This window comes from Podarcis cretensis (assembly GCF_951804945.1).
Source record: "Podarcis cretensis genome assembly, chromosome: 4".
Classification (NCBI taxonomy): Eukaryota; Metazoa; Chordata; class Lepidosauria; order Squamata; family Lacertidae; genus Podarcis; species Podarcis cretensis.
Window position 1 is genome coordinate 64,721,290 of NC_137173.1, and position 15,380 is coordinate 64,736,669.

Below are 15,380 nucleotides of genomic sequence, written 5' to 3' on the forward strand. Positions count from 1 at the left end.
ATCAGAACATATCTCAATATAACCTAACCTTTCATTTTTACTTCAGGCACTATTCTGATACCTTTAGGAACTTCGCATTTCAGTGTCAGAAAGCTCTGCAATTAAGGTGTTCTATATCTACTGCTGGGTTAGCAGACTTTCAATGAAAAGGAATGGAAAAATGCAAGACTCAATAGAAAGTCAAACATGTACAGAAATTATTACTTCTGATCTGTTCTTCAAGATATCATTCTTTCCTGGCTTCTGTTGAGGTTAAGCTGCAGAGTTCCTGTCTATTGTTCGAAACAGAGCCTGATACTCTTAAGTAGATATGTTGTCACCCTTTCTTACCAGGCAGACCAGTGTGATGCCTTTTCAGAAAGTGCAAAGAAGTAAGTTACTCTTTAAAGAGCTTTCCCACCTTTTTCTAAATGTCTGTCAGGATAGATGTAAGAACTACTTAAACAAACAGGCAAACGAAAATACTAGAGAATACCAAAAGTTTGAATAACTGGGGCTAAAACAAACACGGGTTTTGGTCCATTTATGCTCTACTCCTTGTCACTCTAACCCAAAGCTTTCTCTAGCCTTCTCATTGCCTGCAAGCATCTGTCACTAGGCCCTATGTCAGATCCCATCAGTCCCTGCTCTCCCACAATTAGACTGACCCTCCACTGCCCTCGCAGTAGGAGTAATGCTCAACAGAAGATTACCACCAGCAGTAGGAGTAATGCTCAACAGAAGATTACCACCAGCACCCCCAACCAGTTAAATGAGTTTAAAACACTCCTTCCTTAAACACTGTTTTTTTCAGCAGAGTGAGGGGTATACTGTGGATTATTAGGAAATGCAGGTACCTTCTTAAATGGGGATTCATAAATTCAAGCAGTCAACTAACTTGTGTAAATGATGAGAGCAGAATGATGCAGACTGGAGCAGCACAACAAAGCAGAATAGCCTTTTATGATGCAAACTTCCTCCTTAAACTCACAAGGTTATTACAGTGTTTCAACATACCTTTCTCTTGATCAGTAAGTTTTTCCATTGCATAGTCCATATCAAAAATGTACCGGTAAAAGCACAGCTGGGTGTACAGGGCCTTGTCAGAGTACTGTAATGTAAAAAAAAAAAAAAAGCATATATGAAAATGCACCAGGGAAAAAAGCTAATACCAGAAAAAGCATGATCAGTTGCAACTTTCATACACAAGCTATGCTGATTTGCTGTTATGCATTGGATTTAAACTTGTTTGGTGTTAGGCAAGTTTTTAACTTTTGTTAAGTTGCCTCGGGAACCAACTAATGTGGAGACAAAAAAAAAATATTCCCAACCCCTCTAAAAAACCTATGTAGCTAACTTGTCCTATATGTTGCTAATACGGGTACGTTCTGATTTAATTAACATAAGATGCATGAATGTGCAAAATATATTACTATCAGCAATTCAATGCAATTGTTTTATCTTCTGAGAATTTGCTATTTATCTTAGTTCTTTACTCCAAATGCAATTAATAAGTGTGTAATGGTAAGTCTTTGTGAATAATCAGATTCAACAACATGTCTCCAATGTTAGCTAGTGCCAAGTGCTTTATAAGAAGCCTACAAGACACTGGGTACATTATGGAGTTATTTGTGCAAAACTTTATAATTTAGAGATACTATGTAGATGTAGCTTAAGGATCTGACCACAGTTAACCAACCATTCAGAGCAGTGTGCCACAGGCCATTTACCATTTCATACGTTGCTCTGCATTAATGTCACCTAAAGTGGCTCAAATGAAGCCAATCTACAAATGTGTACAATACAAGTAATCTCTTTTACAAACTGGGGGGGATAAGACTACCAACACAAAATTGAATATAGTGTGATGTATGGAATTATTAAAAAGGCAGGCATTGCACTGTTGAAATAACAGGATTATTTTGAAAGTTTCAAAACTATATCAGAAAAATCACATGGGTGCTACTCAACTAAGTTTTACTCAAGAAGACCTTTTGAAATCAATGGACCAAACTTAATTTTGTTCATTAATTCCAATGGGCCTACTCTGAGTAAAACTTAATGTTAAAAACCACCCCTATATCTGCCACACCCCATGGTTCCTTGGGAGAGTTTTATCGCTCTCTTTGCCACGATGTTCCAGGGATCACTGCAAATTGGATTAAGATGGGAAGTTTAGTTACTGTCAGGACCAAATGTGCTTTAATATATTCTGTAAGTCAATCACTCTTACTGAACCTAGACATAAAAGGAGATTTGGAATAACTACCTGCTGCAATCCACATCCCCAAACACCTGGACTGTGGTGGGAGTGGACTGAGGGTAGGCGTCCCTCCGCATGACAGAGCGATGCAAGTGTCACTCTGTTGGTGCATACCCCTCTCTTTACCTGTCAGACATGGGTGTGGGTAGCCCACCAGCAGTATTCCTGCCAATGGAGCCCAGTAAAAGGTTGGGCAGGGCTAGCAGCCCAGGATCTGCTAGGCCTGAAGCTGGTGCAGGGACTGAGCCTGATTTGCCTGTCCCTTTCCACCACTGAGTGGCCAGGCTGTGGATGTGGTGGTAACTCAGCAGCTCTACAGAGCCATGGCATTGACAGTGAGCATAGGATTGCCCCACCAGTTGCTTGGGATTATGGATATATCAGGGTTACTGAGATACACAGCTCTTCCCACTTCCCATTCCAGGGCATATGACTCTCTGAAGTCTTACAGTAGAGTTTTCTAGTAGTTTGACTGAAAAGATCAAGATATTGTGATGAAACCGCTGGACTCTATCCACATATCAGCATGCATAGGCGAGCTTAACAAGAAATTGGGTTTATTATTTTGCATGCACAAGATGACATTGCTTTTCAGACAATAGTGCTTTACCTTAATACTTGCCCTTGAGGATATAGGTAGGTAGTTCATTGCTTATTTGGTTACAGATCCACAACAAGCAGGCTTTATTCCTGGGTTAGAAATTGCAATTGTGCAGCAAATAGCAGAAATTGCAAATAGTGCTGCATGTCATTTAGTTTTAACTTTTCAACTTATAGATGGAAGACACCTCACAACAACCTAATTTATTATTATTAACTAGTGGGGTTTGGGGGGGGCAGGCATTATTAGATTGACCCATCTACAGTTGTACCTCGGGTTAAGTACTTAATTCGTTCTGGAGGTCCGTTCTTAACCTGAAACTGTTCTTAACTTGAAGCACCACTTTAGCTAATGGGGCCTCCTGCTGCTGCCTCGCCGCCGGAGCACGATTTGTGTTCTCATCCTGAAGCAAAGTTCTTAACCCGAGGTAATATTTCTGGGTTAGCGGAGTCTGTAACCTGAAGTGTATGTAACCCGAGGTACCACTGTAATAATGTTACCTAAAACCTAAAGCAAGACTAAGAAGGACCAAGATAATCAATCTTTGGAACTCTACATATATCGTACATTCAGTCACCTTCTCAGAAAACAATTCTGGCCTGTAATTATTTGCATCTGGGGGGTAGTATCCAACATGATTTTGCTTTCAGTGGCCTTGCTACCTTTGTGGATAGGGAATATTTTTCTGTCCTTTGTAAGATTGTGTTGTAAACAACTACGGAACAGATAGAGTCCAAGAAGATAATATGGAAACCTATTATGCTGTCATGAATTGCTTGTTAAGCAATAAACTTTAACAAAATTGAGCAGCAAGGAGTGCACAAGAGGGAAGGGCAAGCAAGTTTCCATTTCAAAATTAAGCTTAGAAAGAAGAGAGGGAGGACTTGGTCATCTGGCCACCAATCCAGCGCGATGCAGAGCTAAACATTTCGGACGTGTACTGGCGAGACACAGGTTCAAGTATCCAGTCAGCCATGAAGTTCACTGGGCAACTTTGGGCCAGTTACTCTCCCTCCGTTTAACCTACCTTATAAGGTGTTGTGAGGATAAAATTGAGAAGGGTGAATCATCTACATTGCCCTAGAGCTTCTTAGGCAAAAGGCAGGATATAATAATTGATATATAGTGACAATCACAACCACATACACAAACAAAAGATGACACCAACTTAAAAGCAGTTTGACAAAATAATGAGGGTCTGGGGAAATTATGGAAGTGTTCTTTATAGAGTTCAAAATATCTAAGTTTCTACCAGAAGAACTTAGGTGAAGCGTTAGACTAGCCCAAACCACTGGAAATCCCTGGACTTTCAACGCTACATGTATAGGATATATTCTTAGTCATTATTTGTTTGTTTTTAAAAAACACATCTTGCCATACTGAAATTTTGTGTTTTTGTTTATTGGTCGAAAATCAATGTAAGGGTGCATGTTCTAATAACAAAACCTTATTATTCCATATGGCATAAAGGCCCAATCAGCACCTGCATATTATATTGTTAAAAATGCAACATTCAGAGTTAACATTCTATGCTCTTAATACTACCATACTTTCACCCTTCCCTCACATGAACTTATTTTATATAACACAGAAGCTTATTTTATTCCTTATTAGTTATTCTATGATATGCATCATCATTATACTATTATACACCACTTATTTTTAGTAAATCCTGATTACTGCTTCCTGAAGAAGGAAAAAAAAGGAGGACGACAGCGATTAAGTTATTTGTTTAGTTTTTTGGATTCAGCAGTAATTGCTGGTACACATCTCCCTGACTGCACACATGCAGCAGGTTGAATAGAACACTGAAATTACCTCCTTCATAATAGTTTGTTTTGATAATGTATTGTGTGTCGAGATGATGAGAAACAGTTGCTGTCAATTTGATTAGCCATTATATTTTTATGTTAATTGCCATTATTGGGTCCATTCTGTTTAGTGTCACCATAGAAGCCATACAATGTTAGCATAAATAACAAATTGGAGTAAATTAGGAAGATATATTTTTGCCAATTCATTTTAATTGCCCCTCAGTCCTTCCGTTGGTTAACGCAGCTGTTGACCCATAATAAGCGCTAGGTCAATATAGCTGCTTGTCAATTCAGAAATGCAAAGTGCTGTGTTGCTCGTAATGGATATACAGCCACCTTTGCCAGCCAACTGAAGCAAACGACTGACAACCCAAATGAAGGAATAAAGCATCAGCTATGGAGTTTAGTGACCTGATATTAGCAGAGAGGCTAATTGAAAGTCACTACCTAAATGGATAAGAATTTTTTTTTAAAAAAAGTTATGCACACACATATATTTTTAATTATACCAACACCCCCTGCCCTTTTGTTACCTGGCATATTTTGCAATTAGTAACTAGTGGAAAACAAAAAGCTTTCGATATTTTCAATGTCAAATACAATTAAGTTAGATTAAGACACATATGTGAAACCAAGGAAGAGGTGCCTTACATGGGAGGAAAGCAGCCTTTTAAAATTTTGCATTAGTAAATTCGAATTTACCTTTGGTGATGAGATTTTAAAAATGCAATGCATCTGAAAGACTGTAGATTTCAATGGGGTCTTTTACCCAATGTCTGTATTCACAAATATTTTCATTTTGCATTCACATTCACATAACCGGAAGAAGCCCTTTTTTGTCCTCTAGTGACTTTTCGGCTTAATTTCTTCGGTATTACTCTTAGTCAGGCATTTCTTCAACAAGCTCCCTTCACCAATACCACTGAATAATTCTAAAAAATTCACTGAGGTAATTTTAAAAGAGACATATCTTACATCTTAATTATTTTATTAACAGGAAATGAATAAATGAATAGAGAAATACAAGTTAAATAAGCTCAAAATATATAAAGGTCATATCTTGGACAAGCATGCATAAATAAAAGGTCTAAATTAATCCACTTTAAAAAAACAACAACCTGTCGCTCCCCTTGTGAAAGCCAATTTCAAAACTTCTCTCTTGAATTGCAAATATAGGTTGATTTTTAGATTTCCACTTAATGGGAATACCAGATGTAAGAAGCACTCTTCATAGTAATTAATAAATGTTATGTTTAAACTTCTAACACATGACTCTCTCCTGTAGTCTTGAAAGAAACTCTGGGGCAAATGGTTCAGATCCTGGGTAAGGCAACCCTTTATTCACAGGTATGCCGAAGTGTGAATGGTTCTTGGTTCCGCTATACCCAACAAGAAGACATTTCTAAATTATCTTCAAATATGTTGCCTCGTGGCGCTGTGGGTTAAAGCCTCAGCGCCTAGGGCTTGCCGATCGAAAGGTCGGCGGTTCGAATCCCTGCGGCGGGGTGCGCTCCCGCTGCTCGGTCCCAGCGCCTGCCAACCTAGCAGTTCGAAAGCACCTCCGGGTGCAAGTAGATAAATAGGGACCGCTTACCAGCGGGAAGGTAAACGGCGTTTCCGTGTGCGCTCTGGCTCTGGCTCTGGCTCTGGCCAGAGCAGCGATGTCACGCTGGCCACGTGACATGGAAGTGTCTCCGGACAGCGCTGGCCCCTGGCCTCTTAAGTGAGATGGGCGCACAACCCCAGAGTCTGTCAAGACTGGCCCGTACGGGCAGGGGTACCTTTACCTTTATGTTGCCTCGTGAAATCTGACTGTTTATGCTAGTTTTTCTAAAGATTATTTCAACAGCCAGAGGGGCACACATTTCCATGAAACTTTTTAACAGTCCAAGTTGTACAATCACAACGAGAACCTAAGGAAGCCTTGTCTGAAAGAATTGTGATTCAAAACCAGGGCACATAATATGTATGTATACATAGCTACCCACTTTAAAAAGAACATACAGCTTCCGAGCAGGGCTTTTTAAAGAGCTAGATTATGGGTTTATTTATTAAATTTGTAATCTGATGTTTCCTTTTTTAAACACTACAATCTACTTTCACTATGAAATAGAAAGGCGGGATATTAAGATTTTTAAATAAATTAAAAATAGCATAATATAGATGTTTATGAGCATAGTGATATTAATTTATAATTATTTATGATGCTACTATAAATACAATGCAATTATAACCATTTTTATGGATGTAACAGCACAGATGCATATATAAATAAGCATACATTTTAGACTATGTGTTCTTCAGGTATGCAATGCTCAGATTAATTAAAGAAAAAACAAGGCCATTCATTTCTGCGTGAGAGGTAGCCAGCCATTACTGAGAACTACAGTATGCCTCAGGCTGTTTGGTTACTATACTTGGACCCAATAAGCACAGCATTTATTTGTCATAGCATGAATTGCTGTTTTTCAGTTGTTTACCTATTTTTTTCCCAGTGCACCTTTTCATATTCCTAAAAGCTGCTTTTCATATTTTATGTTTGAGCCATATTTCTCAGGATCAAAATTAGTACTGCAATTTACTTCCACATTGGAATATGCATGCAGCCATTGAGTAATAAATATAGCTAACTCCATAACGTATACATACATACTCAAAGTAGCTCAGCAGCTTATGGGCTTATCACAGTACTGTTGCACATATTACTTAAATAACATAGGCGCAGAATTGAAAATGGTAATAAAATGAGAAGCAGCTCTGATTTTATATCTATCTACCAGTTTTGTATTCCTTTCTATTTTATGCTATGAACCATAAAGTGGGGTGGGGGGGTGGAGTTTGCCAACTCCATTACATTGCTTTGTAAAGAAGATAATTTCTACAGGCTAGAGAGATAACTTATTTGTATTACTTCAATTAGTTCTAATACAAAACAGTGGCACCACTTCATTAATCAACTGCTAGAGAGACTTACTTTTATAAGAAGTCTTTTTGGTAATTTGATTAGAAAGAATGGAGGCTCACATTATCATCTGATTCTGCACATCCATCAAGCAGACAATTTAGGACAAGTTCTTTAAAAATAATGTAAGTTCTTGTCAGAGAATTGTGTCTCTTAAAGAGACATTTTTCTACAGTACGTAGAACCAAGTTCCAAGAAATACTTCAGTGTTTTGAGAGATGTTACTCTACCCTTCCCCATCCCTCCCCCTGAAATATGCAGTCATTAAAACCTAATTATTATCTTCATTTTAAACAAAACCTAAAGTGAATACCAATTAATAACAACATACTAATGAGCATCTGCTGTGATGAAATTGAATATGAATGTGCTGCAAATTTCGGGTTGTTGTTTTTTCTTTTTGCATGGAAGTGTCACTGGTCTCATTCGGCAGCTAGAAGATGATAAAAGATGCACTTCATTTTTCACCATGCCATTTTGCACATGGCGATTTGCAATGTTAGAAAAAGGGCAAAGCTCAGTACTTCAAATGCTTGTATATATGAGTTTTGCTCATGGGAATCTCAGGAGGAGGAAAACATTTATCAACTTTTCAGATAAAATTCTTATTAAATTACGTTTATTTTAGTCAAGTTTACCCTTCTACCAAGATCAAAATATACACAACATATATAAATATGCAATTATCAAGGCACACAAAAGTACACTTAAACAAGAAACGTCTTAAATATGTGTCTGTATGAGCTGTTGGGGAAACTGCTTATCTTCTAAAAAATAAAAGGGTGATCTCCCCCTCTCTTCCCAGGCAGTCCCCAAATCTGCTGTGGAGTACCCCTCACCAATCATCTTGAGCATTTTTGGGACAGTTTGCAAGAGGCTGCATGGAGAATCAGAAGTATTGCTGGACTGGACACTACTGGAGTTCACTCAGTACAGAAAATTGAGATGATTATGAATAGATTACTAATAAATTTAGTAATAATAGGAGATGGTTAAATAACTTTGCTAAGTTACTATAAATAAAAAACAACTGAAAATCAATGTTTTACGATTCATTAACTAGTTCTGTTATTGTCTAGTGAAATACCTTGACGTTTAAAAACTTGAAATATTACTAGTTGGTTGAACAATTGATGCCAATAAGGTCACCTATGCCATGACTACTTAACTGCACTTCAGAGGCATCCCCAACACAATTTAAGGCTGTCCATCAGTGATGTCAAGCATAGAGACCTAATGTGATTGGTCAACCAAACTCTTCATCGCCTCAAGGTGCTATTACAACTTTCAGACAGGCCTTGTATGGGAGTAGATTCATTAGGCTAGTTCAGAACCTATAAGAACAAGGGTTCAAAGACAGTTAATATGGAACTAAGAATTGATGCTTTTGAATTATGTGCTGGAGGAGACTCTTGAGAGTCCCATGGACTGCAAGAAGATCAAACCTATCCATTCTTAAGGAAATCAGCCCTGAGTGCTCCCTGGAAGGACAGATCCTGAAGCTGAGGCTCCAATACTTTGGCCACCTCATGAGAAGAGAAGACTCCCTGGAAAAGACCCTGATGTTGGGAAAGATGGAGGGCACAAGGAGAAGGGGACAACAGAGGACAAGATGGTTGGACAGTGTTCTCGAAGCTACCAGCATGAGTTTGACCAAACTGCGGGAGGCAGTGGAAGACAGGAGTGCCTGGCATGCTCTGGTCCATGGGGTCACGAAGAGTCGAACACAACTAAATGACTAAACAACAATAACTGAGTTCTGGGAACACTTAATTCAATTGTGGGATATAGCTCAGTGTGGTACAAGAATAAAACAGACTGGGGAGCAGCTGTGAACTCATCTTGAAGAGCCTGCACATTTGTATGGCCCCAGTTAGCCAATTTGGCTTACCATGACGGAAGAACCAGGCCGCTATCTCCATTGCATAATGCTCACCCTGGCCATGGTTTAACATGCAACCTACCTCCTCCTCCAACTTCAGCAACATTTGGTTTCATTTTCCCTGAATCTGTATTTTCTTCCCCCAAGAACCTAATGCAACTGAAAGCTGCTTCTAACCTCAGTAGATGGTTGGAGAGCTGATTTGTGCAAGCTATTGAACGTAGACTGCATGAATTGGATAAACTGAACAAGTACATGTACATCCAATCCACTTTACATGTTTTAGGCTTCACAGTATTAAGTACTCAACCTGTATGTCCAAAAGCACATATTAAATATGAGGCAGATTTGGACTGAGCGATTGTTCACAAAAAATATTTTAAAAATCTCTCAGTGGGATACATTTTCAAGCTATGATATTGCAAGTTTTAATCTCTGTTAATTGAACCTAAGGAAACTCAAACTATTTCATCACCAAGTTTCACTATCAACGTGTGAGAATCCCTGAAATAAACATTTATGTTAATGAACTATTATAGAAAATGTATACAGAGCGGCTGTGCATTCATTGTACTCAAACAGCTGCAGCACATTACTCAGTGATGCTTCCTCCTAGCTCTCCCTTCATGCAATCCATACTTCTCTGAAGTTCCATTCAAATTAGTCATCTTCAGAAAGCTATTGTTTCTTCGTTTTTTTACTTTCTTTTCTGGTATTTGCAATACTAGCATTCGGAAAAGTTCAACTGAACTAGTTAATACATTAATAGCCATAATGTGACTGAGCAATCATAGTAAGCAGACTTTTAGTAAAGAAGCAAAAACCTATGTGAAACATAGGTTATGGTGTATTTTTTCTAAGACTTTAATGGACATTGGCTATACAATAAATAAATTCTGCAGCTCATAGACCTTTCAGAGGAATTCAGCCTTCTATCTATACTGTGAGCTTTCTCCTTTTATCAGTTCTTTGAATGACTGTATACACATGATTGACTGAAGAGGGGGAAAAGTTGATTTTTGACCAGTCTACTGTGATGTACCACTAAATTTCAGTAAAAGATTATCTCTTCCAGGGGTACAGCAGGGTATTTGGGGTCCCCCCAACTATATTTTTGGTCAAAGTACAAAAGCCAGTAGGCATTATCTTAGAACATATCAAACAGAAAAGATCAAAGTGAAATTATTCTACCTCAAGGTATAGAGATCCAACTATATGCAACATTCATATCTACCTGGTATTACTATTGATAGATTGAAAAAGGGAGAAGAAAAGGAAGAGTGACTAAAGGTTGCCCATAAAACACTTGCCCACAAAGCATTATAAGATAGGGAACAAAATATAAGAGAAAGGGAGATTGTGATACTGTGAGTGTAAATTCGCATCTCAGAGAAAGGAAAGAGAGCAGTTTCACTACCTTCTGGTGGAAGGCAGGGCAATGTCTGAACTCTGCCAAAAAGATTATGAAGTCAACCCCCTTAACAAAATAAACATAAAAACATTTAACTCAACATGGCAACAATTCAAGCTTTAGCAAACAAAGAGCCTGGAGAAGCAGAGTCATCCCTGAAAGCTCTGAGTGAGCAGTGTGCAACATGAGTAGCACAGTTTGCAGAGTTTACTTCTCATCTTCCACCGAACTAACTACAATAGATCAGGATATGGACAGAATACTGGGCACAACAGGGAGAAGTCTAGTCTTGCCAGAATCTTCCAGTAACTTTCGGATAACTGGCAATTCACTTCCAGAACCCAACGTCTATGTGGTCACCACAGCACTACCAGAATAATCTTCAAGTCATATTCCTAATTATACGCATAAACTGCTGAATGAATGAGAGTGGAGAGAATGCATATAGGAGCCCTATTAGTCATACATTATCACACCACATAGTTCCTAAAAATAAACCTTGACATGAGGTCCAAAGTTGGCTTTCTGCCTGTCAGGCATTGGTTGGAGGACACCACAGAGGCATATTCATCAGGTGTTGTTTATCCCACCCAATGTCTTGATGGCTTCTCTGTATAGATTCAATGATCTCATTCTCCCTTGCCTGTTTATATGAACTTTGGCTGAGATGTCTGCATGCATCAATATGTACAATACATATTATACATACTGATTTACACAGTGCCGAACCCTGTAGTGACCAAAAACATCACCAAAAACTCACAAACAGGGTGTAACTGGGCAGGACATGCATATACACACTCTGCTGACACGTGGGGGGGGGCGTGAACAGAACCCCCATATAAAATATTCGTCGACTGTACTTCAGTCTTGAGCTAAATGGTCAAGACTAGATGATGTATGACAAGAAGCTTTAATTGCTGGTGCTCTTAGAAATTCACATGTCCATTGCTTTTCCTTGTGCTATGCCATTGTGAAAGTGGCCTTCCATCACAAAAAGACTTGACTCTACTGTTAGAAGGATCTTGTGAGATTCCTGGAGCAACACACCCTGAGATAACCTCTTTTGAAACAGAAACAAATCTGCCAACTTTCTAAGGAACTCATACTGGAAAATACCTCTCATGCTGAAAGGTCACTCGAGGCAGGCATATAATGACCCATAGCTTAAAGTGAAAGAGCAGTATGCTCAAACAAGTGGATGTCCTCAAAAACACTTTGGGTTGCTAGTGGTCAATCTCTTCCCATCCCATCTGGAGTTTCCTAAAGAATGCAGATGCCCTCCTCCCAAAAGTAATGGAAACTGCAGGCAAAGCCTGCTCATTCATGCTCACCTATATCTATTTCAACTTGACAACTCAGAAGCTAAGTGGAAGTGTTTGAAAAGCTTTGTATATAGCGTTGACTCTTTTAGTATTGAGATTACAATACACTAACATATCACTATATGCCATGTTGCAGGATAGAAAGAATGCCCCATGGTGGTAGGAAGTTTTGCCTGTCCCAGAGTTATTGTTTTTGTTTGTTACTGTGTTATGTATTTTTCTGTTTTTATATTGTAAACTTCCTTGTGATCCTTTGAAGAAGGGTGGTATAGAAATTTTAGTAATGATAATGATGATGACGACAATGGTTGTTGCACCAAGAGGTTGGTCTACCCCCCCCCCGAAAGTCCATAAGCTATTTCCTCCTCCTTTGCTGTGAAGCCTTTTGCTCTCCTGGTATGTACTGAGGCCTTAGTACAGCCAGCCCATCCCTTGACTCATTTTTTTGGTGCTGGGGATAATTAGAAGGATTACTGTTGTAGCCTTCCATCAGGCAATAACAGCAGATTGCAGGCCCCAAGATTCCTGCATAATATAATTTTATTGAGGACCCAGAAGTCCTGATCACAGGAATGTGAGATGAGTGGAGTTTGATTGAACCGAAGCTTAAAACAAGATAATGTTTGAAATGAAGGCCAAATGAAGGCTTGCTTTAGGTGAGTTTCTTACAAAGCAAGTCTGGGAAAGCTTGCTCATCACAACTCAGAATCAAAATATCAACTGCGTGGAATAACACGTTGACATTACTAATTTATAAACAAGAAAGTCAAAGTTATTATGCTTAGATTAGTCTTTGATAGTACAAATTACTATCGTACAATGTGTATGAATTATCATTACTAAATGCAAAAAGAAGTGGCAGCTCATATATACACAGATCCCTAAAAGGCATTTGATAGAGTTGAATGATTTCTGTTTTAAATGTCAAATTTAAGTAAGGAATCTTAAAGACATTTTATTTTTTACAATTTACTTTGAACCAAATATATAAGATATCCAAAGTGATCATTAATAAACATCACCAAGCTCGGCCCAGAAATCTAAAGATGGACATGCAAAGAGAGCACCATCTATAAATAGAAATATTTTGCAATTACTCTTACCCTTCACCTACTACTATACCATTAGGTACATTTTGGACTGTATCCAGAATCACTCCCAGGTGTTCCAGATGCTACAATGACACTTGGGAACTCTGTTCTACATTTTCAAATGGAAAAGCCAGCAGCACTTGACATTATATCTGCAGATAAACTGCTCTAGCAGATCTTGCGAGAGATGCCCCAAAGGAACATAACCACCTGAACCCTGAGTTGATCCATGATGCCTTGAGGCAGCATATAATGATAATGAGCCAATGATTAGATAGCTTGCCCCTAGCTGGGCTGTCCCATTCTGCCTTAGTGACAGCCCAGGAAAGCACACTGTTAAGGGCTCTGAAAAACTACCATAGCTCCCTTGGGTGCAGAAGGAGTGTCAAGCTCACCTTCCAGGTTGTCCTCAATGAATTGTGACATGATCATTCATTTGCTACAAGGACTGGAAAGGGTTCAGATAGGAATAATATTTACAAGTTGTTGGTATTGGTTCATCTTTTCCTTAGAAAGATTACCGTCTCCTTTTGAGTAGAGTTAATGAAGGCCTCTGATCTGGACAATGACATTTGAGAAATACAGTCATACCTCATGTGGTGTCTGCTTCATGTTGCGTCTTTTCGCATTACATCCTGTGGCAACCCGGAAGTACCGGAACGGGTTACTTCTGGCTTTCGCTGCTCACGCCTGTGCAGAAGCGCCAAATCACACTGCACACCTGCGCAGACACAGCACTTCGAGTTGCGGGCATTTCGCGTTACTGACGGGCCTCTGGAACGGATCCCATCCGTAACACGAGGTACCACTGTAATGGGATTGGATTGGGGACTTATCCCTGCACCCTTCAGCCATAGCCCCTTGCATCTCCTTGTAGCCTTAGTTATACAGAATGGTAAAAAACCAACCAACAAACCACTAGAAGAATTGTGCAAAATAAGAGAAAGCTTGTAAAACTGACCCAGTTTTCCTTGGCAAATATATTGGATTTCTTGGGAACAGATTTTAAGCATGGCGTATATGCAGTCTTGCCCTCATGCTGCTTGTTTGAACTGTATACATGGGCAGCCAACTGAAATACTACCCTATATAGCTCCTCAGAAATATACTTCAGTCTGACAAATAGAATTTATTGACCTCAGGAAGTTTTAACTAAAATTAATTTGGTTTAGTTAAATACAAGCTTCATGCTTGCCTCACATCTTTCTTTTTTCTCTCTGTTGCTACTCCCTCATTCTCCACTTTCTTTATGATAAAAAGGCCTTTATCAAATGAATATGGCAAGGAAAGGAAAAGTTTGCACTTGATCCATAAAGATTTGTGTTCTAGCGCTGCTGGAAAAAAAGATGGCATCCTGCATATTATCATTAATTAAATTTCTGTTTCACTTCCCCCAGATGGGCAGCAAACAGCAAAACAATATTTTAAAAATAAAATAAAAGCAGTTAAGAACAGTAACAGATTCTCACAGCTAATAATTTCAAGATTGCTAGGAGCAGTATATTTCAGCAATCAAATGCCTGGATGAACAGAAACGGATTAAATTACTCCTGAATATTAATAAAAGGGGAGACAGGCGTACCTCATCAGGGAGGGTATTCCATAAATGAGGAACTGCCATTAATTGCTGTAAAGATTCAGTCTCTTGTCAGGCAGGAACCTAGTTCGTACGTCATGGTAAAACCTACTCAATAGCTTACTCTAAATGCACCAACGTGGGCTGTTTTGCAACTACCGAATAGCACATGGAAGAAACAAACCACAATCGTTAGCTTAATGTTATGTGCGAACCCACAATTGTGGTTTGTTTTGCTCCGATTAATGAAGGCTGGTGAGCCAAGAACAAACCTAAGCTACAGATCAGGACTTGCTGTGAGGAAAACAAAGCATGGTTCCAAGGTTGGACTTGCACTAGTGGGCAGGAGCTAAACAACTCATAATGGCGTGTTAACAGCAAATTGGGCCATGGTGTCACTACAGCCACCTTCTTTCCAAGGCTTTCTTTAAAGCCTAATCCTGTGTATTCAGTGTCAAGACTCTCCCAGTTCAAAA

The 15,380-nt window shown here is 39.0% G+C and overlaps 1 protein-coding gene across 1 annotated transcript in view; it reads right to left on the reverse strand.

Moving 5' to 3' along the window:
- Positions 1-15,380, reverse strand: part of POLA1 (DNA polymerase alpha 1, catalytic subunit) — a 183,382-nt gene that overhangs the window by 52,318 nt on the left and 115,684 nt on the right. The window contains exon 36 of the mRNA XM_079972198.1: positions 997-1,090. Coding sequence (XP_079828324.1) covers positions 997-1,090 — 94 coding nt within the window. The remainder of the gene's footprint in view (positions 1-996; positions 1,091-15,380) is intronic.